The sequence below is a fragment of the Macrotis lagotis genome, chromosome X, assembly GCF_037893015.1.
Source record: "Macrotis lagotis isolate mMagLag1 chromosome X, bilby.v1.9.chrom.fasta, whole genome shotgun sequence".
NCBI lineage: Eukaryota > Metazoa > Chordata > Mammalia > Peramelemorphia > Peramelidae > Macrotis > Macrotis lagotis.
This window is the reverse complement of record NC_133666.1, coordinates 663,193,395-663,219,310: the sequence shown is the minus strand read 5'-3', so window position 1 is coordinate 663,219,310 and position 25,916 is coordinate 663,193,395. Positions and strand designations below refer to the sequence as shown.

General features: G+C 37.7%; 1 protein-coding gene across 1 annotated transcript in view; it reads left to right on the top strand.

Moving 5' to 3' along the window:
* TMEM132C (transmembrane protein 132C) overlaps window positions 1-25,916 on the top strand; it is a 540,167-nt gene that overhangs the window by 472,754 nt on the left and 41,497 nt on the right. The window contains exon 5 of the mRNA XM_074205334.1: window positions 14,861-15,004. Within this exon, the coding sequence (XP_074061435.1) occupies window positions 14,861-15,004 (144 nt within the window). The remainder of the gene's footprint in view (window positions 1-14,860; window positions 15,005-25,916) is intronic.

The following is a 25,916-nucleotide window of genomic DNA, read 5'->3' as shown; positions in this document are numbered from 1 at the left end:
TATACACCTTCTCTCTATTAAGGAAGATCAACCACTCATTTGCCAATTGACCTCAGACACTTGACACTTATTAGCTATGTCATCCTAGGAAAGTCACAGCCCCAACACACACAGACAGACACACACACACACACACACACACACACACACTCAATAAAAAAAAAACCTTAATGAGTTGCCTAGTACATTGAGAAATTAAGTGACTAGTCTAGAATCCCATATAATCAGTATATGGCAGATTCAGGACCTGTAGCCAGGTTTTTCTGATCCCTCCATCTCCATTCTACTCTGGCCTCTCAAAGCACCATACAAGTGGATCTAGTCTTGTTACTGTGCAAATAAAACTTTACTTCAAATGATTTGACCATCTCAAACTCATGGTCAGTGTTGGGCTGAGCCCTCACATTTATTCTTTGTCCTTTAAATAAACAGAAAAAAAAAGAATTTGCCAGAATTTGTCCAAGGAAACAAAGATTTTTGAAATAATTTCTAGGAAGTTATAGATAATTAATATCCATGTCAAAGTGGATTTCTTAAGTCTCTTCATAATTTAAACTAATGATTGATTATTCCACAAATTCCACCAAAAGTAGGATTTGACTAGCTCCTGATTGGGTCCAAGGCCAAACTATACAAAGCATTTCTGCCTACATTCTCATGACCTTAGGCTCTACAGATTTCTCCTGTAGCTCCATCTAATCGAACTGAAAGTTTAATTAAACAGCTGTCACTTTACCTCCCTCATTCTACCACGATTTAATGTAGAATTAGCTACCGCATTAGTCACGGCTGGATGCTTGCCTCTTTTTCCTCTGGAGAGGTTAGCTGAACATGAAAACAATTCTTAACCAACACAAACAGGGATAGGGACTGGGGGACCTGGGTTTAACTGAGATATAGGGACCATCCAGATAAGGAAGCCACCTCTTCTGAATCAGATCAGCATTGTTGCCTGAAGTCTTGAAAATGGTTAGTGACTTGTCCAAGGTCACACAGCCAGTACATGTCAAAGGGACTTAAAGCTAGTTCCTAACAATTTTAAGATTAATTCTCTATCCACTAACATATGCTGCCTACCAAAATAAAAAAATACATCTAGACTCCCCACCACTTAACTATCCTATGAGTTAGGTATATGTCTAGAAAATTGGTTCTTAATTTTTTTTAATATCATGAACATTTTGGCGGTCTAGTGAAGCTTATAGATTCCTTCTTGGAATAAGGTTCTTAAAGGTATATAAATAAAATATAAAAAAAATACAAAGGAAACTATCACTTAATGCTGTTTTCAAGATATTAAAAAAATCTCATGAGCTTCAGGTTGAGAACCCTTGATCTACATAAACACAAGGTTGCAACATGGGGATCTCCAACTAGGGACCCAAACTGTTGAGTCCTTCCTGTCCTTCCCTTGCCAAGGAATAAACACAGTATTGAGTTGCTACTGAGAGAAAATGGTTAGTTATAGTCTTTCAGGAATCCACCAAGGAAACAAGACTTTGAGACACTGCTGAGACTTGTCTTGTTAGGAGCACTATATAGATTGAATTTTGAATCTCATCCTTGGCCTTCTTAAGTATCTGCCAGATAATCCAAAATAATTGACAGGAACCTTGCTGAAGAGCTTAGCAACCATTTTCACCAGTACATGCATATACGTTCTTTTTCACTTTTTCTTTCATTTAATCAATGAATCGGATTTGCCAGTGCTTCCTTCTGGCCCTACTCCCAACTGTTGAAATGAAGATAATTTCCCCCTTATATTCATATGGAGATAAAGATAGATAGATAGATAGATAGAGAGAGAGAGAGAGAGAGAGAGAGAGATGTGTGTGTGTATATACATATATATATGCATATATATATATATATATAGTTTAATAATTGACTATTTTCTGCAATGGAAAAGAAAATGCAAACCACTCCAGTATTTTTCCAAGGAAATTTCAAATGATCTCATAAAGAATTGAACATGACTGAAGCAACTGAACAATGACCCCTCCTGCAAAACACTTAAATTCAGAATAACTGATTGGCTTAGAGAAACAGGAATGTGCTGTGGAAAGACATGGAAGCGTTGATCTATTTTTGAATCCTAATTTTACTGTTTGCCACCTTTGTGACCTTAGGCACTTCACTTAATCTATCCTTTGGGTCTCATTTCCTCAAAAATAAAAAATGGGGATTTGATTAAGGAAGGATTTTCCTAGCCTTTGGGTCTTGTGATTCTCTGTATATCATTGCCCTACTCAAGACTCCATTGTAACCATCCAGTCAAAACCATAGCACTTGTAGATGCACCCTATTCTCATTAAATTAAAAAAAAGAAAAAACACAATCCTGATAACTAAAAAAGATAATTAAGGAAAAATAACTTGGTCATATTCTTAAAATGCAAGTCTCATTCTGCTTCCCATTCAGCTATCTTTCCAGAGATATGCTTCCTCATGTCTTACATTGATGGAGAGTTGAGTCTTTTAAACTTGTTTCTCCTTCCAGTATTATTGTTAATGTATTAATTGTTCTTCTACTTCTGTTCATTTCACTTGCTCTTCCTAAGCTTCTCTGTAATAGTCCCTTTGTCACTTCTTATAAATCAACAATATTCCATTACATCATTTGCCAAATTTTATTCATCCAAATGTATTCAATTGATGGATAACCCTCCTACTTCCTTTTCCCATTCTTTACTACAACTATAAGAATTGGTACAAATATTTTTGTAGGTAGCTACATTGCTCAATGCAACTAGGTAGTGTAGTGGATTGGGCACTGGACCTGGAATCAAGAAAATCCATCTTTGTGAGTTCAAAACTGGACTAGCTGTGTCCCCCTGAGTAAGTCATTTTAACTTGTCTCAGTTTTCTCTTCTGTAAAGTTAGCTGGAAAAGAAAATGGCAAACCCCTCTTTGCCAAGAAAACCTCAAATGGGATCATGAAGCATCAGACAGGACTAAAAATGACCTATCAACAACAAAAATATTGCACAATTCATAAAGTATTGGATTTGGAGGACAGAAAATCTAAACTACAATCTTGATTGAAATACTTACTCGCTATGTAACTCTGGACAAGTCATCTAACCTCTGTCTGACTCAGTCTCTTCATCTGTAAAATGGGGAGAATGATAGAATCTACCTCCCTGGGTTGTCTTGCGAAGCAAATGTGATAATACTTGTAAAGCCTTTTTGTAATCCTGAAAGAATTATATAAATTCTAGCTATTATTTTTGTTATTATTTTTCATTTGAGTCTTTTTCTTCTTTCTTTGACCTCCCACGGGCCCAGGAGTAGAGCTATCACTAAGTCACAAAGCATGTAGAATTTTGTAACATTTTTCCTAGTTTCAAATTGCTTTCCAAAATGCAGAGCCAACCGACAACTCTACCAACAGTGAGCCAGTGTGCCAGTGTTCCTTCAATCCTTCCAATAATGACTATTTTCCTTTATTATCATCCTTGCATATCTGACAATTATCAGGCAGAACCCTCGAGTCCTTTTATATTGTTTTTCTTATAGTCGTATAGAGCATTTTTTTTGTCATATTGCTTTTGACAACTTGGATTTCTCCCTTTGAAATCAATCTGTTCATAGCCTATGACTGCTTAACTATTGAAGAATAGCTCTTATTCCTAAATGTTTGCTTCAGTTATTTTTACATCTTAGATAAGAGAAGCCTTTACAAAAAAGTTGGTAAATTCTATAGATTAAAAGGAAGCCTCTTTCTCAGGGACAAAATTGAAGCTCATAGCTCCAGAGACCTAAGACACTTCAGAGGTCAACCAGTCTTTACACATGAGGACACAGAGGCCCAAGAATGTTAAGTGACTTCCCCAGGTCACACAAACATTAATGTCAGAGGCAGGATTTGAACTCAGAGCTTTTAGCCTCCTCCTTAGGAGGTTTCCATATACCAGTTATTTAGGAAATGATTTGAATCAGAGTCCCCCTTCTGAGGGACAAATAATTGTGCAAATGAGAGAGTAAAACCAAGGCTGGGCTGGTGAGAAACTCAGGAATTCCAGGCTCCAAAGAAGAATAGCATCAATAGGAACATAGGAACTGGAAAAGAGGTTTCCCAGGACAAGGAGAAATCTGCATAGAAATCAATGTTGATTAAATGATTGATCTAGGCAAAATCCTTGAAGTATCTTCCCTTTCCAATGGTCAGATAGAAAGTCCTTGGGACACTAAGAAAATTAGAGGACACCTGGATATCCAGAAGACCCAAATAATCCTTTAGTTATAGCCAAATCATTCATTCATTTTTTAAAACAAATATTTGAATCTCTTCTTTTCTAAATCCTATGGAGATTATCTCTCCAAATGGACAATGTGGACTTGTAGAACAATGAATGGGAAAGGAAACCTGGGTAATAGTCTTTATTCTAACACCCCTTAATAAGTATTCAGGTTAGATGTTGTCATTACTAATGGCAGAGAGAAATAAGCCAGACTGAGTGTTGGTTTTCTAGGCTACACTCAGGACTTCCTCTCTCAATGCCCCACCTCTTCATTCTCAAAACCTGACTCTGGCTATTGCCCAGTCTCGATCTATATCTGGTCACTGGACCAGATGGCTGGAAAGAAAAAAATTCAGGTTGATGACTTTGCATAGCCCTCCCCCACTCAAATACTTACTTGTTATGGCATCACCTCCCTGAATTCATAATTCTCTAAGACCAAAGGACAAAGAACTCATGCACACCCCAATGTTCCTTCCTCATGAATTATAATAGCGACCCTTCCCTTTTCACGACTCTATTGCAAGGATTTGCCTGGGGAATCTGGGTTGTTGAAAAGATGGACATCTAAGCCCACCACTGTCCATCACTCTCTTGGGTCTTTATCTTCAAGTGGTTTGACCTAAAGCACTTCCAACTGGCAGTATTCTACTGAACTCCTTTCACTAGATTACAAATTTCTAGAGGTAGGAATAATGTTAGAGGGGTTTTTTTAATCTCTTTATTTCCAATATTTGACCCAGTGTTTTGCACATAGTATGTGATTAATTATTGAATGACTCATGAGTTTGAGGAAAATAATGCCATTCCTTTGTAGAGTTGATGAGCCAATATTCCACCCCATTGACAATTTCTGTTTTAACAACCCCTACTTTTACCATAGTATTCTTCCTCTTTTGCCTTCCAGAGAATCATCTCTTATTTTAAAAGCTTAAAAAAAAAAAGGAGAGACAGGAAACGGTTCAACAATATATGGAAGTCTGGCATGATATGTAGTGTTCTTCACCCATAGCCCCCCACTTGTTCAAAGAAGCTGGGGGAGTTCCAACCCAGTATACTTACTGAATCATTATGGAACCAAGAACAGGAAGAAACTCACCCTTCAGGTTCCTGGGTTCTCCTTAAATCCACAGAAATGCTAATGAGACTGACTTTGGTGGCCCAAGAGATTTCTGAAATTCATTAAATCTATTAAATGAGTCCCATTGTGTCAGTTGATGGCAAAGAGACAGAGCCCTGAGCCAGGACTGCTTCCTTTTTCCCATGTGCCTTATTGACATTTAAGGGTTTTTTGTGACATCTCTGCCCCCTAGTGACTTTTGGAATGAAAAAGGCTCTTGTTGATTTGAATGTGAAACTCTAGTCTGTCTTTCCATCCTTGCCTAGTGCAAGAAAATCAATTCACGCCCTCTGCCTCTTGGTAATAGACCAGAAATAATTCCTGGGCTCTTATTTATTTTCAAAAAAATAAAATTTACTCAGAAAGTGGTCAAACCAGTTTCAATTTATGAAGGCAGATAAAAGAGCGGCATTTGTGTTCTCGGATGCCTTTGGCCCTTTTATAACTCAAAATGGCAGTGATTTAAAGTACCCTCTTTTATTGATTCTTCACCTATAAAGTAAAACAGGCCTGGTGGGTTATGGGGAGGGAGGGGATGAGCAAAGAGGAGAGGAAGGGAAGTTGTAGTAAACTGAAAGGATTTCAAATAATGGTTATGACATTTTCGTGTTCTGTAGCGTCATTGACATATTTCTAATAAACATATTTTAATACCTACTCTAATGAAGGTAAATTATATGGCATCATATTCTTAAAAACAGCTTTGCTTTTTGTGGGGCTCCAACTTATAATAGAGCATACGAAGGCTGAACTGTGTGCAACCTGCAATTTAAGACTTCTCTCTCTCGAAGGTAACAAGTTGGTGTCATTGAGGGTGACAGCTTCTACTCCCTGCTAATCCCTGGATAATGCCAACCCCTCTGTGTCTCTCTCGAAGTTTGAGCTTGGCATTTGACTTTTTAAAACTATTCTGAGAATAATAAATATGAAACAGGCAAGGAAATAGGGAAGACCTATAGGAGGTTCTATAGTATACAAAGTCAGGACTATATACACATCCACTCTAAATGTATTATGAAAAGGCAAAAGGAAGGGAGGGAAACTGAACTGAGGGTGGCAGGATTTTACAGAGGTCTTTAAGAGGGACACACAGTAAACATGTTATTTGAACATTTTAAATTATGTTTTTGTTGATAATTTGTCTATAATTTTAAAAATGCATTTTCCAGTTCAGCTTAAAAAAATCAATTATTAAGCATTTACTGGATGTGAGGGAAATTGTGCAACATGGGAGACATTGGCACAGGACTATCCAGCAAAGCATGCCCTCATCAGAGAGGGTGGCATTCTCTATAAGTAAGGCAGAATGGAAGCAACTCAAAGGAAATGTGAGATACATAAGTTTAGAATAACTACCCCAGGTATTCATATGGACTGCATGCATTGGACTGATCAGCCACAATTGGACACTCTGCTATTTGTCTCTAACACAGTGAGGTCATCTCAGTTCTTTTTGACAAAGGACAAGAAATAATCAGCTATGGGGCTGCTAGGTGGCCCAGTGGATAAAGCACCGGCCCTGGAGTCAGGAGGACCTGGGTTCAAAACCGACATCAGACACTTAATAATGACCTAACTGTGTGGCCTTGGGCAAGCCACTTAGCCCCACTGCCTTGCAAAAACCTAAAAGAAAAAAAAAGAACCAATCAGCTAACTGCCAGATGCTATGCTGAGTGTTGAGCATACAAAAACAAAAGTCCTGCCCTTAATGAGCTGTTTTTTTAAAATTTATTTTAATGAGATGAGCACCGTGTTCTCTAATGGCAATTAACTACCTTGGACTTTTTCCATTGGGAATCTGCTACTCATGCTATTGTCTACATGGTGAGGCATATAAAGATAATAGATAATGGTATATGCTCATCAGTATGTGGTCAGGAACCAGGAGATCTTATACCACTCTTTTTTATGTTTACTTAAACACTCCAGGGCCATCTCCAGTTGTCCTGGTCCATATCTGGTCACTGGAAGCCGATGGCTTCAGAGGAGGAAGTAAGACTGATGACTTAGCACACAGCCCAGCTCACTCAAATCCAATTCACACACTTGTCATATTATTACCTCCTCGATGCTATGATCTTCTTACAGAATGAAGGACAAACTACAACAATGTGAACCTAGCCTAGATCACTAATGATCTCAGTCAAACTGAGACCTCTTAAAAACCCTAGCTTAAAAGGGGCAAGGTCTCCCACTGCATCCAGGGTCATTTCCACTTGTCCTGATCCATATCTAGTCACTGGACCAAGATGGCTCTAGAGGAGAAAGTGAGGAATGTGAGTGACTTAATTTCAATTCACTTGCATGGCATGCCATCACCTCCCTGATGTCATGATCCTCTTTGAGAACAAAAAACAAACAGCATCATTCTGTTATCAGAGTTCCATTGCTACGTAGATGTTTCAAAACAGTCTTTCTCTAGACCTTTTGAACCCAACTTAGAACAACTTAGAACAAGCCAACTTAGTCCCCTGTCACATAAGCAATTTCTCTGAGGACAGGGGACTAGACAGACAGCAAGTTGGCAAAAAATAAAAAAAACCTTTATGAAATTGTATAGCACAACAGGAAATAGGGATGTGCTAAAGATGTTTGAGCAGAATTGGAATTATTCAGAATAAGATGTTGCTTGAAGAATGAATTCAAGACTTTATTTTTCTTGAGGCTGTTTGTTTTTGGTTTGTTCTGGGTTTTCTTTCCCAACATGGCTAATATGGAAATATACATAATGACTTCACTTGTATAGCCTATCTCAAATTGCTTGAATTCTGAGTGAAGGGAGAGGGTAGAAGGAAAGGAAAGAATTTGGAAATTTTTTTAATGTTTAAATTTGGGGCCAGCTAGGTGGCATAGTGGATAGGGCATGGACCCTGAAATCAGGAGGACCTGGGTTCAAATCCAGCCTCAGACACTTAATTATTACCTGGCTGTGTGACTGTGGGCAAGTCACTTAACCCCACTGCCTTGCAAAAAAAAGTTACAATTTTTATGCTAAAATTTATTTTTAAATGTAATTGGAAAAAATAAAATATTAAAAAAATTTCTAAAGAATAAATTGAAGAAAGAAGAGAGGATAAAGGAAAGCAAATAGTAAAAAGGTTATTTTTAAATAGTTCAAAATATAGGATTATAGGCTTATGTACTTCAGAAGTCACCTAGTCGGATCCCTTTCATTTTACAGAGGAACTGATACTCAGAGTCACATACATTGTAATTGTCTGAGATGACAAATACATATTCCAGTATTCTACACATTCATAGAACATTGCCAGTCAATAGGTTCATGTTTCAATGTTATAAAGAGTCAATTGGGCGCCACCATTCTTTCTTCAAACACAATTTGAGCAATTGATGACATTTTTTCCTCTAGGCTTTTTTGGATTTGGTGTGAACTTGTAAGTATCTCATATCTAGTTATTTGTATGTTTGTTTAAGATATGTGAGCTGTTCAGCTAGAACTTCCATTGGGATTGCTGCTCAAGTCCTTTTCAGGACTACTCATCCACCTTTGGTGTCCACCTGATTCACCCAAAAATCACTTTGTGGCCTCAAGAAACTATAGCATACATAATGGCCTCACAGCAATAAACTGTGGACCATCTGAGCATACAAACCAGGTTGAGGTAACATACAGGTAAGTCAGGAGGGTATCTACTGAAATCATTTGCAGATTCTCCAATAGAATGAACAGATGAGAGCAATTTGCTTCAGCAACCATGATTGAAGTAGGCGATGTAGAGTGCTTAAAACTTAGTCAGACATTGAAGATGCCAAGCTCATCCACTATATTCCAGGCCATCTTAACTTTTGTCTTGCCCCTAGACTTTGATGACTCTGGAAGAGAGAGTGAGGCTGACAACTTTGTGCAACTCTGCTTCGCTTAAATCCAATTCATAAGCTAGTCAAGACATTAGCCCATTTTGTCACTGGTTCTCTTTGAAAACAAAGGATTACAAGCAGAGTGTCTTCTCCATTACAATGGATGCTCTGTGAAGTCAGGGATTATATTTTTGTATCTCTCATACTTAGCACAATGCCTTGTAAGTGGTAATCTCTTAACACATACTTATAGATTGAACCATTAATTGATCAATTAAAGCCAAAAGCTCTGAATCTCAGTTTTAATTTCAGTAGGTGGGAGAAAATTAGTCAAAGACAGCTGAAGCCCTTTTCTTCCATCTAGTTGCCAGGTGGTAGCCCCACTGTCCTCTGTGCTCATTTGGACCTCATTTGGGGTATGGCGAGCAACAATTTAAGAAGGACACAGACAACCTACAGTTCCCAGTGGAGGGCAATGAGGATAGTGAAGGACCTTATAGCCATCCCATAGTGGTGAAAAAGATTGGATATTTTTAGGCTGGAGAAGAAAGGGAGGACATGATGGATTTCTTCAAATATTTGAACTTCTGTTCAAGTATTGGAAGTTCAGTCATATGGAGAAGGGAATAAATTCCTTCCATTTTGCTGGAAAAGGCAGAACCAGAAGTTACAGTGGAAGTTATAAAGAGCCTTATTTTAGGCTCCAATTCAAAGGAAATTAACAATTGGTGCTGTCCAAAAGTAGAAGGAGCTTAGATTTGCTGTTCTATTTTTCCTTGGAGTTCTTCAAGCAAAGATTGAATAATGATTTTGATATCTTCTAGTGAGAAGTCCTTTGGTGTTATGGGTTTGATGGTCACAGAGATTCTTTCCAATTCTCAAATTCTTTGATTCTGATATGTTTAGAAAGGACTGAGAGATCCTTTGTTGAAATCTTCCCCCTTATTAGACAAATAAAAACAGAATGAGCTACCTGGGGAAGTAATGGCTCTCCCCTCCCTAAAGGTCTTCTTAGTGAATAATAGCTGATCCCCTCTCCTGTCTACAGTAGAAGCCATTACTGCTCCAATATGGTTTGTCCTGGAGGTCTATTATTCCAGCTTTGAGATTTTAGGATTCTACCCCAGGTCACAAAGCAAGTTAGTGGAGTTCTGGAGTTAGAACCCATGTCTTCTGTCATTAACTGGCCATTCAACTTGAGCTAAATATCTTGGCATTCTGACAAACTCTCCAAGACAAAGTTTCCTTCCTTTCTTGGTTTCACAGACCTTTTTGAAACCCTGGTTAAAATGATGGAAGCCTTAGTATCCTCAGGGCTTAGCAAAGTACTGACCCCTAATATGCACTTAATAAATGTTTAGTGACTGATCTTTCAAAATATTTTTAAATATGTAAAATATAATACATAGGATTTCAAAGAAACTAATTATATTAAGTTGCCCTATCAATAATTAAAAATTGTGATTGAAGTCATGGACTCCCAGAAATCTATCCATGGAACTCTTGGTGGCCAGTGAACCTCAGGTTCAGAACCTCCTGTTCTAAGAAAGACTAGCTTCCAGGTGACTGTTCATCTATTCTCCATTCTTATAGCACCTCACCTGCAGGGTCCTGTACTACAATTTAAGCAATACAATAATAAACTATAGTGTCCAGTGGAGATCCTTGAGGACAGTGAAAGGTCTAGAGGCAATGGTATTTGAGAATTGATGGAAGATAGCTGTCTTCAAGTATCAAATTGCAGAGAAGATGCTAATTTATATGGATCGAGAGTGTTTTTCTATATGACTGGAATTCCAATCTACTATTCTTAACCATAGATTTGAGATGAAGCCTGCCTAGAATCAAATAGACACCTACTGGATGGCCATTTTTTCCTGAACAGTCTTTTTCTAAGACTTAAAATTGTTGGTGCAAAAAAACCCTTCAATCATGATTTATTACAATTTTGTTTTGTTTTTTAATAAACTGATATAGCCTTAAAATCGACAAATCCAAATTAATCTATGTGGGATTAGTTATTTTAACGAGACCACTAGTGTTATCTGGAAGATGGAGGTACCTACATTATCATTAAATGTATTTATATTTCTTTTCCTACTGCCTTATCTCAGAATGATCCTGGGGAATTTCAGTAACATTCTTACCAGCTGTAAAAGTCAGTCAGAATGAGTACAAACTAGCTTGATTTCAGGACCAGCTTGAGCAAAATGGGGGGGATATTAGAGAAGAAAGCCAGGTGTTCACTTGTTGGGGCAGCTAGGTGGTACTGTGGATAGTGCACTAGCCCTGGAGTCAGGAGTACCTGAGTTCAAATCCCACCTCAGACACATAATTGCCTAGCTGTATGACCTTGGGCAAGTCAACCCCATTGCCTTAAATAAAACTAAGTAAATAAATAAATAAAAAGAAAGCCAGGTGTTATCTGACCAGGACCTAGAGAGCAGTGTTCTATAACAAGGTAGAGAAAAGGCCTGGGATCCTCTCTCTCATCTGTTCTAGTCCTCTGTGCTGCCCTTGTAAAGGAAAATAGGGTTTTTATTTCAGTGGTATACCTGGACGAGCTGCAGAGTTCATCTTTTCTTCAATTAGAACACTGTCTCAGAATTGAAGCCTGAAGCAGAAATTGTCCTGAATGTGCAAAGCTCTTAATAGAGGTAGGGAAATCTGAGATAGGCTTGGGATTCCTGAGTCAGTTGAGCTTATGTAAGTTCTTTCTGACACTGAAAAAAATATGCAGACAGGTGGCATTTTCCAAGAATAAACAAAACCCTCAAATCACTTGCTTTGTTCATCATTTGAGATACCACAAAATATGTGGGGATTTTTTTTTAGGTTTTTGCAAGGCAAATGGGGTTAAGTGGCTTGCCCAAGGCCACACAGCTAGTTCATTATTGTCTGAGTCCAGATTTGAACTCAGGTCCTCCTGATTCCAGGGCCGCTACTCTATCCACTGTGCCACCTAGCCGCCCCAAAATCTGTTTTTAAATGAGATGTGGATGAGCAAGTGATTGCTCATAAACATTTCTTTCTGTGCTAGAGCAGCTGGGTAGTACAGTTCACATCCAGAAGCAGATACTTACTATTTGTGTGACCATGGACAAGCTACTTTACCTCTTTCTGCCTCAGTTTCTTCATCTGTAAGATGTAGTAAAATTTCCTCACTGTAAAATAAGAGTAGTACCTACCCCCTAAAGCCTTTCTGAGGATCGAATGAGATAATATTTGTAAAGTACTTATTATAAAGTAAATTATAATTTCTTATTCTTTCTTCCATATGTGTTTATTCTATTCCCCTATTGGTCTTTAAGCTGTGTGAGGGGAAGCAGGGAGTCTTATCCTTTGATGTACAAGTAAATGTTTATCAACCAGCTCTGAGGGAGGGGAATTGGTAGGGGTGGGAATGGTACACATGTAACATTAGTTTAGTTTGCATTATCAACATTTTCTCCATCATTTTTCTTCAATCTAAATAATCATCAAAATAAAAAAAATCAATCAAGTTTATAGATTTTCAAAGTGACAAATGCTCTCCCTGGAAATTTAACAATCTCATGAGAGTGAATTTGGGATGGCTCCAACATATACCTGGTCATTTCAGTCAATCAACAAACTTTCATTAAATAATGATTTTGCCAGGTCTTGTGCTAAGTTCTGAGGATACCAAAAAAAAAAAGACAAAAGATAGTCCCTACCTTCTGGGAGCTCACATTCTAATTCGAGAGACAAGAAGCAAACAACCACATCAAACAAGAGATAGATAGAATGAATTAAAAATAATCTCAAATAAAGATGGCAGGGTTTAAAGTGGAGGGAAAGCCTTCCTGAGTGAGAAATTTGAGTTGAATTTTGAAGGAAGCCATGGAAGCCAGTCAATGGGAGTAGAGGATTAAGGTACAGCCAGAGAAAAAGTATGAAGGAGATAACAAAAAAAGGCAATGGAAGGAAGTCAAATCAGAGAGAAGACTAGAATGATTTTCTTTCAGAAGCAGCTATTGAGAGGTAATTAGGCGGTACAGTGGACAGAGCCTAGATTTGAAGGGATGAAGACCTGAGTTCAAATGTGACCTCAGATTTTAATAGCTTTATAAAACAGGGTTAATAATAATACCCATCTCCTAAGACTATGGTGAGTATAAAATAAGATAATATTGTAACAGTCCCTGCTTAATATATAAAGCTACTTAATAAACACGTGTTTAACAAAAAAGTAAGAAAGGAATAAGGATGTAAAAAAATAAAAGATAGAGAATTTTTTAATTAGATCTTTAGATCTTTTTATTTATTTATTTATTTATCTGTTTGGGGGTTTTGTGTGTTTATTTATTTATTTATTTTTATTTAAGGCAATGGGGTTAAGTGACTTGCCCAAGGTCACAGAGCTAGGCAATTATTATCTGAGGCTGGATTTGAACTCAGGTCCTCCTGGCTCCAGATCTGGTGCTCTATCACTTGTACCATCTAGTTGCCCCTTAATTAGATCTTAAAGATAATAGGGAGGGAGCAGCTAAGTGGCACAGTGGAGTCACGAGGACCTGAGTTCAAATCTGACCTCAGATGCTGAATAATTCTCTAGCTGTGTGACCTTGGGCAAGTCACTTAACCCCATTACCTTGCAAAAAAAAATAAACAAAAAAGGAAATAATAGGGAACCACTGTAGTTTATCTATATACTATTTACTATTTGCCAGCACTTTTTAATTATTACCCCATTTAATCCTCACAACAACCCTGAGGGGTAGGTACTACTAATATCTTCATTTCACAGAAAAGAAAACTGATGGAAATGGCAGTCAAGTGACTTGGGTCACCCAGCTAGTAAATATTCTCACATTCCCAATCTGAACTCAGACCTTCCTGGCTCCAAGTCCAGCATTCCATCCACTATATCATCTACTTACCCCAATGTTAGATACCAAAAAATAACATAAAATTTTAAAGTATTTTTTAAATTGATTGAAATGAACACAGAGTAAGTTCCAACTCCCTATGCACCTATGATGAAAATGGATTAGTGAACGAGAAGTCCAGGAGAATTATATTTTGGTTTGGTTTGGTTTTTTTAACCAAAAAAAACTTGGAGACCATAGTATTGTGTGATGGTAAGTGATCTGTCTCTGGAATCAGAGGAGTTCAATACCACTTCCATGACAAACCTCCTACCTTACTAGCTATGTCAGCTAGTAAACCCTTTGGACAAATGTTTCATTTCCCTGGGCCTCAGTTTCCTCCGTTTTATGGAGAAATAGTTGGAGTAAATAGTCTCAGACATTCTTTCTATCGTGAGGTCTGAGTCTATAAATCTTGTAAGTAATACAGTGTGATGGTTGGTTCTAATCTCTTCCTGTGTCCCCCAAGGTCAGATCATTTGGCTTATTGTATTCTTCCTGTTGTCTGTGAAAAGGATAGAAAGCAAAACCAGTTAGAAATCTAAAGTGGAATTCTGATTAAACTTCTTAGGGAGCTACATGCCAGCATCGGTAGATTACAGAGGTGTCTTCTTGTCCTAAATACCATCTGAACAAGAAAGCAAGAAATTGCTGAGAGCCAGCTACTGTCTATGAAATGTCACTCCTAACTTGAGAGAATTTAGCTTGAACCTATCCCTTGGAATCCTAATTCCCTTAGAAATCTTTTGAGATGTAGCTTCACCCAGTTCTATTTGCTTCTGTTGGCAGGATACAGAAATTCTGAATATGGCCATCCTCACTGGGAAGACAGTAGCAGTACCTATCCGAGTGGTCTCCATAGAAGAGAACAGCGCCGTGACAGACATCTCAGAATCAGTGGAGTGTAAGTCCTCTGATGAAGATGTCATCAAAGTAAGTGCCCTTCATTTGCAAGCTAGGCTTATTAGGAGAGGGAGCTGGAGTATACTTTGCTTGAGTGCCCTTTTAACTGTGAACCTTTCTTTCACACAATTCCAAAAGCCATCTTTTAATTCAGTGATTTAAAAAAATGAACTCTTGTACCTCCACTATAATTATTTTTTGTTTAACTGATTATATAAGACACAAAAATCAAGTCAACAAACATACCCTTGCACTGTGCTAAGCATTGGGGATATGACTGGGTGGTTGCTGCCCTTTTTTCCCAAAGAGGACCCAAATGATAACTCGTTGTTAGAGTCAGGTTACATTGTGTCTGACCCTGGTGGATCAGACCAATGTAAGCCCAGAAGGCTCTAGCACAGGTTAGGCAAAAATAGGCTATACGTTGGGGTAGATTCTCTAAATTGGTGCATCCCAATTTAAAAACAAGGGAAAAACAGTCCCTTCTCCCAAAGAATGAAAAGTCTAAGGGGACTGAGGGGAGTCAACATGCAAGTATATGCAAACAAGCTTTACATGGGATAAAATGGAAAGAATTAAGAGAGAAAAGGCATTGGCATTGAGGGGGATGGGGAAAGACTTTTTTTTCAAAAGATGAGATTTTATCCAAGACTTGAAAGAAGCTAGTTCTATCAAAAATTTTTTTTAAATTTTAAACTACTTTCTTTGAAGTCACCAATCAATCAATGATCAAACATTTCTTAAGTACCTACTCTGTGCCAGTGTGGATCACAAGAGATTCTAAGCTCCTTGTGGGCAAAGTGCCAGAGAACTTGTGTGGTTTGGTCCAATGAGAACCCTCCCTTCTCATAACTCCACTTCCCTTTTTGTTGAATGGGAGTCTTCAGTTAGCTTGTCAAGTTGATAATTGCACTAAGAAAAGACAAGAGAGAGAGAGAGAGAGAGAGAGAGAGAGAGAGAGAGAGAGAGAGAGAGAGAGCAGGAAGTAATAGAGAGAGGGAAAGGATGGAAGAAAGAGAGAGGGGGAAGAGGAAGGAAGGAAGGAAGGAAGGAAGGAAGGAAGGAAGGAAGGAAGGAAGGAAGGAAGGAAGGAAGGAAGGAAGGGAGGGAGGGAGGAAGGAAGGGAGGAAGGGAGGGAAGAAGAAAGGAATGGAGGAAGGAGGGAGGAAAGGTGAAGGAAGGCAGGAAGGCAGAAAGGAAAAGTCCTTATCCTCAAGCAAATCACAAGTGGCCTCCGTAGTCCTTTCCATCCCTCATATCCCATAGACTCCAAGAATTGTGGCTTCTATGAAAATAATATGAGAATAGCATGAGATATTTATCAAATGCTTTGCCAAAGTCCAGGCAGAATTCCATTAATTTCTGAGTTTAGTGATTGTGAAAATGAAAAGGGGGAAATGAAATTAGTCTGACATGACCCATCCTTACCCAAGTTAGCCTGGTCCTTTTTAATCACTCATTCCCTTTCCAGATGACCACCAACCATATTCTTAATAACCCATCAAAGAATTTTTCAAAGAATTGTTGCCAAGTCCATTGACCTATAGAGCAGACTGTTCTTTTAACCCTTTTTGAAAACTGGAACAATGCTTGTCCTCTTCAATCTATTGAAAGTGCTGCCTTCTGGCATTCTCTTATTCATGTACTTTCAAATAACACTGAGAGTGTCTTAGTAATCACATCAACTGGTCCTTTCAGTACCCTGAGATGTAATTCCTGTGGGGTAGGTGACTTCAAGCCATCAAGACTAGACAGATAATACTCTTTTTCTTTCTTAGTCACCTCAAATATCAGCTCCTCATTAGCTATTTTTGTGATGTCTAGATGGGAGGTCATTCTCCTTGGCAGAGAAAATAGCAGTAAAAATAGTATTGAACAGCTCAGCCTTCTCTATCATCAATTATCAGTGTCCATGTACCCCCAAGCAATGGTTCTACCTCAGATTTGATCTCCAATTCGAGATGATTAAATAAACGTTATACAGGAACAAGAAAATGCTATTTTTTTCTTCCATTTTCCCTCTTCTATAATCTCTCATTTCTCTTCTTTTTGCTTTAGTCTATTTCTGCATTTCCTTCATGAGTCAGCTTTGGAATAGCCTCCAAAAAACCAATGATCCTGTGAAAATATTGACAAAGAGTTCATTGTTTCATTGGTGTGGAAGTTACCATGTATTACAATAAATGGAGACTTGAGGAGAAATGAACAAGGGAATCCTCAGCACAAAGCTATGGGGCACATAATTAGCCTGGCATGCAGAGGGCACTCAAAACTTTATTTCTGATTTAATTGATTTGATTTAATTTGACCTCAAGACAGAGCAACTCCACCCCATTGGATAAGTGTGGGAAAAGTTCATTCTAAAGGGGAACCACAGATTTGTTTTTAGAATAATAGCTAAATGGTCATGCATGTCAGCAGTACCCTTCTGCTGCCTTTGTGGAAGCATTTGACATGAATGAAAGAGACACTTGGCTCCAACTTTCATTCTGCTACTCTCCACCTTGCCTGCTGCACCACCAACCCCCAGCATACCCACATTTCCCATGTGGCTCACAGGACCCACAGGGTTATTTGGCTTTTATCACTGGCTCCTGGTGTGTTCTGAAGGCAGAGGCTCTCAATGTATTATTGTTAAGGCTTTTGAAGGAGACTAACAACCTTGGCTGAATTTGGGGGGGGAGGTCTGTTGGAGTCCATTTGTCAAGCATCTTTAAAAGAGGAACTAAATAAACAAGCAAATTTTCATTGGGGTTTAATTGAATGAATTTTTACAGGTTTCTTTCCTTTGCTTATAAATATTTTTTCCAGGAAGGTTTAGACAAAGAGGTTATTACTGTTATTTTTGGAGAAATATTCAGTTTCTGCCCTCAGAGAAATAAGCAGATTAGAATAGAAAATAACTTACTGAAATAACCCTTAGTGCTCTGAGATGTTACAAGCAGGTGCAAAGTGTAGCTCAAATGGGATTTATCCACCTGGTTACTATGTACTGTGATTAGTATGTGAATATTCCTAGCTTATAAGGAGTCCCTGAAGCCGTAAACCCTCAAGCCTAGTTAATGAAAGTGTCAATGGCGTATCTGAGAAACTGGTGATGGTGACATGCTATCATTCTCTAATGCAATCTTTCCATGATTTCCTTCTTTCCTTCCTTCTTGCTCTTCTATTTCCCCTTTTTCCTTTCTTTTGTTTCCCTCTTTCCCTCTCCCTTTCACTTATCCACCCAGTCCCTTTGCTATGCCTTGAGTCATGTTTTAACTAGAGTAGAGCCCTCTGGGCTAAAGAAATTTGCTGACTTTAGCCTCCTGGGTCATTGTCTAGCTCAGCCGCCATGGTCTCAGTCTTGACTCTACCTCATCTACAAGTATTCGACTTCCACGATGCAGAACTTGGACATTTCTCTCTGACCACAACCTCCCAATCTGTTAGGTCCTGTCTCTTTCATTCTCCCTATACCTAGTCTTCATTTGCACCTCAGATTTTCACCTCTTCTACATCTCACTTTTGTTCTGGATTAACTTTCTTCTCCATTCTCCATTTGATTCTATAACTATTCTCTATCCTACATTCTCACCTCTTTGTCTTATTAACAGCCTTGACTAGCTATACTTCCACCTGAGTTACACCTCCCATCAACCATCATCTCCTTCTCTGCTCCAACACTTAGACTGTTAGATGCTACTTGAAGAAATCATGTAATTCGACCAACTAGATCCACCAACAATTTTTATCTACTGTTAGTTTGGCCTGCCATCCCTGCTCAGAAAACTTTTTACTTATTCTTAATTGGTTCTCTAATCCATCCCCCACAATAGTGGTGCTAGACATCCTCCAATATCCTACACTAAGCCTCTGTTCCCACTGAACAAGGTACCATACCTCCTACTTTATAAGAAAATATCTGTCTTATATTCAACACCACAAAACCCCTCAGCATTATTCCTCATTTTATCTTTCTTCACTCCAGTCTCTAATGAAAAGGTGGTTTGGATTCTTGCTGTGACCAAACCCTTTACTATGCTCTTGATCGAATCTCTTCCAGGAGCTTGCAATTTTAATTGCCCCCCACCCTTATATAATGACTCCTTTCTTGCTGCCTATAACATACTTAGTTCTCTAAATTCCAAAAACCCTCACTTGATTCTTGCATCCATTAACCAATTGCCCTTTATATCTTCATTGTTCTACAGTTGAATTCTTAGGGAAAACAATTTTTTTAAAAACTGTTCTCATTGTCTCCATTTCCACTCCATACATCTCATCTTCTGGTCCTCAAGGTTTGATTTTTCATTTTTTTCTTCAGTTTCCAAGAATTCGTTAATTCCTAAATCCAATGATCTCTTCCCATAGTATTTCCCTTCTGGACCTCTCTGCCATATTTGATGCTATTGACTACCATATCCTTGTGGATATATACTACCCATTCCCCAGGTTTCTTCAGCATTCATCTCTTTAGGCTCTACTTCTCTCATCATTCCTTCTCAGTTTTACTTATTGGGTCATTATACTTGTTCCACTCCTAATTGTGAATGTCTTCTATGTCTTGAATGAATGAAACTATATTTATTTATTTAGCATTTACTATGTGACAAACTCTGGGGATACAAATTGGGGGTGGGGAACAGGATTGGTTTCTGCTCTCAAGGAGCTTATATTCTAATTGGAATATGAAGTTGGGATATAAATGGAATAAAAACTATAAATATAAAGAAACTTCTATAGAAGGTTAGATGGAAAGACCCAGCAACCCAAGGGATACAGTAGTTATCCAATGGTCCTTAGATGAGTTAATCTTAAATTAAGTACCCTCACTTAGTTAATTGTCAGAAATTCTCCCAGAATAGCCCACTCCAGCCCCAAGAGAACAGAAATGATTGTGCGTTCAGGGGTTGATCCTGGTCATTAGTCACTGCGCAACATGTACAGAGATCACCAGTTGCCATGCTAGCAGAGCACCTTTCTGTGGAAAGATGTAGTCTACAATTTAGACTCTCGTTAAAAAAAAGTTCATTTATTGAATTTATGGTATAGTAAGTCTGGCTTCTGGGATATGATTGCAGCTAATGGGTCCCAGTGCAGAGCTAAAAATAAGGCATATATGTACCTCACTTTTCCCCTAGTGACAAAAGGTGTCTCCAGTTAGTTCAACACATGCAGGGTATGTGTTCTACAGTCTGATTCTTTTCCCTAAGCTATAACTTCTGTCAGCATTACCACTTCCTTGCTCCCAAATTTGCTATTGATTTTCTGCACGAACAAAGACCTTGAGCGCTTTAGACCTACATGCAGTGGTCTTCACCTTTTGAAGCAGCCTGGAGAAATTTACATTGTGCTCAAAAGCAAGGGCTGTCAAAAAGCACTTGTTTCAGGTGCAAGGTCTTGGTTTTGCACCACTTAAGGTCTTGTAGTGGGTGACTTTGGACAAGTGCCTTTGACTCTAAGTCTGTTTCTTTAGTAACAGATTGAGAGGCTATGGTGCCAATTGAAGAATGGCTGAGTATATCGTGGGATGTGAGTATAATGGAATATTGCCAAGCCATCAGAAATGATGGAGTGGAGAATTAAGAGAAGCACTGGAAGACCTTTATGGATCAATACAAAGTAAAGCAAAGTCAGATAACAAATATATGCAATAATTACAAAGCTGAAGTAAGAGAGAGACAGATTCAGGGGGGAGAGAGAGAGAGAGAGAGAGAGAGAGAGAGAGAGAGAGAGAGAGAGAGAGAGAACAATATAATGGATAGACAAATAAATCTTTAGGTAGGAAGATAACTAGATGATAAATAGATAGACTGATAGATTGATAGATATGAATTATGAATAGATCTTTAGGTAGGAGGATAGCTGATAGATGAATAGACATGTAGATAAATAGATCAATAAGTAAGTAGATGATAGATGAATAGATACATGTAGATAGATGAATAAATAGACAGAGAAATCTATGAATAAATCCACAAGTGAACCACCCATCAAACAAGTAATGTCAAAAATTAGAAATTTAAAAGAATGCTAAGCAATTATGATGACAAAATGTGAAAGGAGAAAATGCATTTTCCTTTCTTCTTTGCAGAAGCAGGGGCCTATGATTGCAGAACTGCTTTTATCAGTCAAATCAACAAAGATTTATTGAATACCTACTCTATTTTAAGCCTTGTAGCAGGCATACAAATTCAGTATATGAAACAATCTCTTCACATAATGAGTATACATTCTAACCTATTGAGATTGATGTTGGTCAAATCCAATGTTTTGTTTATCTCATTGTTCCTTCTCAGTTTCTTTGCTGTATAGCTATACTTTTTCCATCCCAAATTATAAGTGTCCTCCATGGCTTGAATGAGTGAATGAGTGAATGAATTTCACTTAATGTTCTCACTTAAGAAGCATTTCTAACCAAGAATGTTAATTGTGATCTCAGACAGAATGATTTCAGTGCTTTTTTTCAAAGTTGGCCAAGTTCCTCCATTTTTATACATATATATATACTTGTTTATTCTTGAAGGAGTCACATCTTCCCCACAGTGATGCACTTTGCCAAAAGACTAGATTATACAAACATACTTTTCTGCTCTGTTGCTAACTGGTTTGTTAACAGTTGAAGTCTTGGGAACACTACAAATGTCAAAGCTGCTAAAAATGATGGTGATAGAAATGGGAAATACACACCACTCAGGGCCTAATTAGATGCCTTAGTAGCAAAGGAGGTTGAAGAGGCAATTTGGGGCTGTTTTTCACAGGAACATAGGTCATCTGAGAAACTGAATATTTTAAATCTTTGACTGAATATCTGAAATCATTTGTTCCAGCATGAATCTTTGTTCATTTAAAATCAATTGGATTGGTCTACCAATAACAAAACTGGCTGACTCATAAAGTTGACATAGAGTTATACTTTTACCAAAAAGTTCAGTGAATCGTCTTATGTTCCTTTGGAGGAGCTTCCAAGCTGACCAAATTGATTACTTCATTGTGCATTCTGAATTCAAAACAATCCATATCATATGCCCACTGTGTGCAAAGTCACAAAGGATTCAAAGATAATTCAACTGAATTCAACAAACATTTGCTAAATGACTGTGATGTGCCATGAGCTGGAGATACAAAGATACAGCCCCTGCCTTCAAAGTTTCCATTAACTGGTCATTGGATCATAGAATTATAGAACAAAACCTGTAAAGAACCTCAGAGGTTATCTAGACCAATCTTCAGCATTTTACAAATAAAGAAACAGAGACTCATAGAGGTAATGTGACTTGGCTCAAGGTCAAACAGGTAATAAGTATCAGAGGCAAGATTTGAACCCTCAGTTTTTGTCATTTTGTCATTGACTCAATGGCATTTGAACCCTCAAGTTTTGTCATTGACTCAATCTTTGCCTCTTTTCTCCTCCTTGAATGAGAAAGCAAGACCTTCTGAATCTTAAGACCAGACCCAGTTGAAGAGTCCATAAAATGATTCTGCAAGTTTGTACTGAGTACAGCCTTTTAAAGATCAGATGAGTTCCCCTCAATGTGAACCCATGAATTTCAGTAGAATTGGAGAGATCTTCATGGCAGCAGGGAAAATCCAATTTCAAAACTGAATTGCCAATGGAGGCAGAGCCAGGCAACACTTTAGAGAAGACTTTCTATTTCATAGGTTAATTGGATTATTGATTTAATGTTATAAAAGAACATAGAAGTCACATAGTTAAACCCCCTTATTACAGAGGAAAACATTTAAGGTTAAAGATATTGAATAATTTCCCCAAGTAACTTCCCAAGACCACGGGGGGCATGTAAGTAGCAAATTCTGAATTTGAACCCAGATCTTCCCACCCTAAGTGTTCTTTCTATTGCCTACTTTGCCTCCACATCATATATCATGAAGCCAAAAGGATATTATTTCTTCCTATTTACTACTGATCTTTTTTGACAACAAAGGCTATCTTGTTCTTCTATCTGTAGATTTATTCGATGTACATATATGTATTATTTTATGATTTTTCTATCTGTATATTACACTCATTGTATATTTTGCACATAAAAACCCCTATTTAATATTTTTTCCATTCATCCACTCTTTTCCTCCAACTCCCACTGTCTCCCAATCAATAGAAAAAATCACAGATTTAAAGACTTTTGATATATTTTAACTTAAAATCGGAAATAAAGAAATTCAGCCTTAAAGACTCATCCAATATCAAACACAAAATAAGGGGCAGATCCAGGATTATAATTCAGATCTTCAGACTCCAAAATCCAGGACTCTTTGTTCCTTTGCCTTTTTACATCCTTGGTATCATGATTGCCTGGAGAAGGCAGAATCATATTGTAGATGGCAAGGTTTCATTGACTCAAGTCAATGAACACCAAAACAGGGATTTCAGAGTTGGAGAGGTGTGGGCTCCAAGGTTCTGGCTCACTCAAAGTCCTCCTTCAGGAGCTGAATCCCTGAGAGCTACTGAGGAAGAGGCTGATAGGAGAAAAAAACCTCTGGACTGGACAAGCTAGGAATAAGTAGGTTGTTCTGACCCCGAATCTTCAGCTGCAAAGAACACAATGTTCTCATAAAGAGCTTTTTACAAGAGACAATACAATTGATTTATTAGTCATGTTTCAACTTAAGTCAAATGAGCTGTCTGGAATTGGTTAGCTGGGCACGATGTTTTCAAAGCTCAGTGGGTCTAATAGCTGGGAGGGAATGAATTTGGGATGGAGGAAAGGTTTTTGTTCTACACCATAAAATATATAGGGGTACAAGGCAGATCAGAATCTGGACATCTGTTTGTTTATTTGTTGGCTACAGGGAAAGACTGCATTCAGAAGAATTGCCCTCATTCGTTTTACTCTTTTTCTCTCTGATCTGATGCTGACGTTTCTGCCCCATGATTCCAACCCTAAACAAATGACTTTCCACCTCTGGGACTCAGTTTATCTGTAAAATGACAATGTCAAACTGAATTATCTCTGAGGTCTCTAACAAGCCTCTGTGTTCTTTTTCTGTAAGTTCAATAAGAGCAAAGACTTCCTCTTATTCACGTTGCTATCTCCCAGACTGCCCAGAACAGAATGCAGCTCTCAAAGAATTATAAAAACAACAACAAATATTGATATATCATTTTAAGGTTTGCAAATCACTATGTACATATATATTTGATATGCACACATTATTTGTGTTTATAGGTGGATTATATACATACACATATCACAAACACATACTTATAATTTTATATATGCATGTATAAATACATTGATGCATGTACATGCACATGCACATGTGTGTGTGTTTGTGTGTGTGTGTGTGTGTGTGTGTGTGTGTGTGTGTGTGTGTGTAGTGCTAGGTAGCAGAGTGGATGGAGTACAGGACCTCTAGTCAGGAAGACCTGAGTTCAAATCTGACCTCAGACAATAATCACTTAACTCCTGTTTGCCTCAGTTTCCTCATCTGAGAAATGGGGTTAATAATAACATTTTCCTCCCAAAGTTGTTGTAAGAATCAAATGAGATGATAATTGTAAAAAGTTCTTAGCCCTGTGCCTCGGATAGAGAAAGTGCTATATAAATGGTAGCAGTTATAATGATTATATGCCCATCAATATATATGCATAGTAATTGGCAAACCAAGTGCTATATGAATATTTTTGTTGTATTTGATATATACATACATACATATAAATACATACATACTATTTATCCTAATATATATAAATGTTTGTTTTATCTGTATGGATATATATATTAATTATATTATGGAGATAATTTTGATCTATATATCTCTGTAGCTATACTTTGCAAATCATAAAATGTTACCTAAATTTTTATTTGTTATATATTTATAATCTATATACTTTGTATAAAATTAGATATACATATGTATATTATGTTATTCCTCACTCATACATACTATACAATTTTATATACATTTTATATATTTTATATATATATAGTGTTATCTCCCTTGATCCTCACAATAACCATACAAGGAAGGTGTTAATATCAAATATTTTACCAATTTTACAACTGAAGATACAGAAATAGCTAGAGATAACGTGAATTATCTAGGATCACATTTCTAGTAAGTACCTGGATTTGGATTTGAAATCAGGTCTTTCTACCTCCAATCCTAGCTCTCTATCTACCACAGCACCTACCTGTCTCTAAATAGGAAAATGATAAACCAAATCAAAGGGATGAGCAAGGAGATAAGCAAGGAGGACAGAACTTGGACCTCAGTAAACAGGGAGCATCTCTATACCGTCTCTGTTAAGAAAAGAAAAATTCTATAAATGGCTTATAAATCATTTACATATATATATGATAATTATATGTATAATGGAGATTAGGATAATTATATGTGTAATGGAGATTAGAATAACACTTACCTCATAGGATCATTGTAGGGATCCAATGAGATAATAATTATAAAATACATGGTCCCTAGCATACCGTAGATGCTTAATGGATGCATGTTTCCTTCCAATGTATCCCAATTTCTTTCCTGGGTTCTGCCTAATGGTGTGACATACCCTCTTCCCAGCCAGCGTTAAAAGATTTCCCCCTGCATTTTTCTTAGATAAAACTTGCCTCCATGCAAGCATCGAAGAAATGATAACTTATTGCCAGCAAGGATACATCCTGAGGAAAGCACTTGAGTCTGTTTCTTAACATCTTCCTGCCCCTCCCTCCCTTAGGCTTGTACCAAACTGGTGCTAATATCAACATTTTTCTTTTCTTACCAGAGAATGGGTATAGATGTGCTCCCTGTTTACTGAGGTCCAGGTTCTGTCCTCTCTACTTATCTCCTTGCTCATCCCTTTGGTTTTTTCTACCATTTTCCTACCTAGTGTGACTGGTTCAACTAGTATCTGATCATTGGCACCAAGTTTATCAATGTTGCCTTAGGAAAGATAATGACTTGTATATTCAACATCCAAGGAGGAAACCAAAGAAACTGA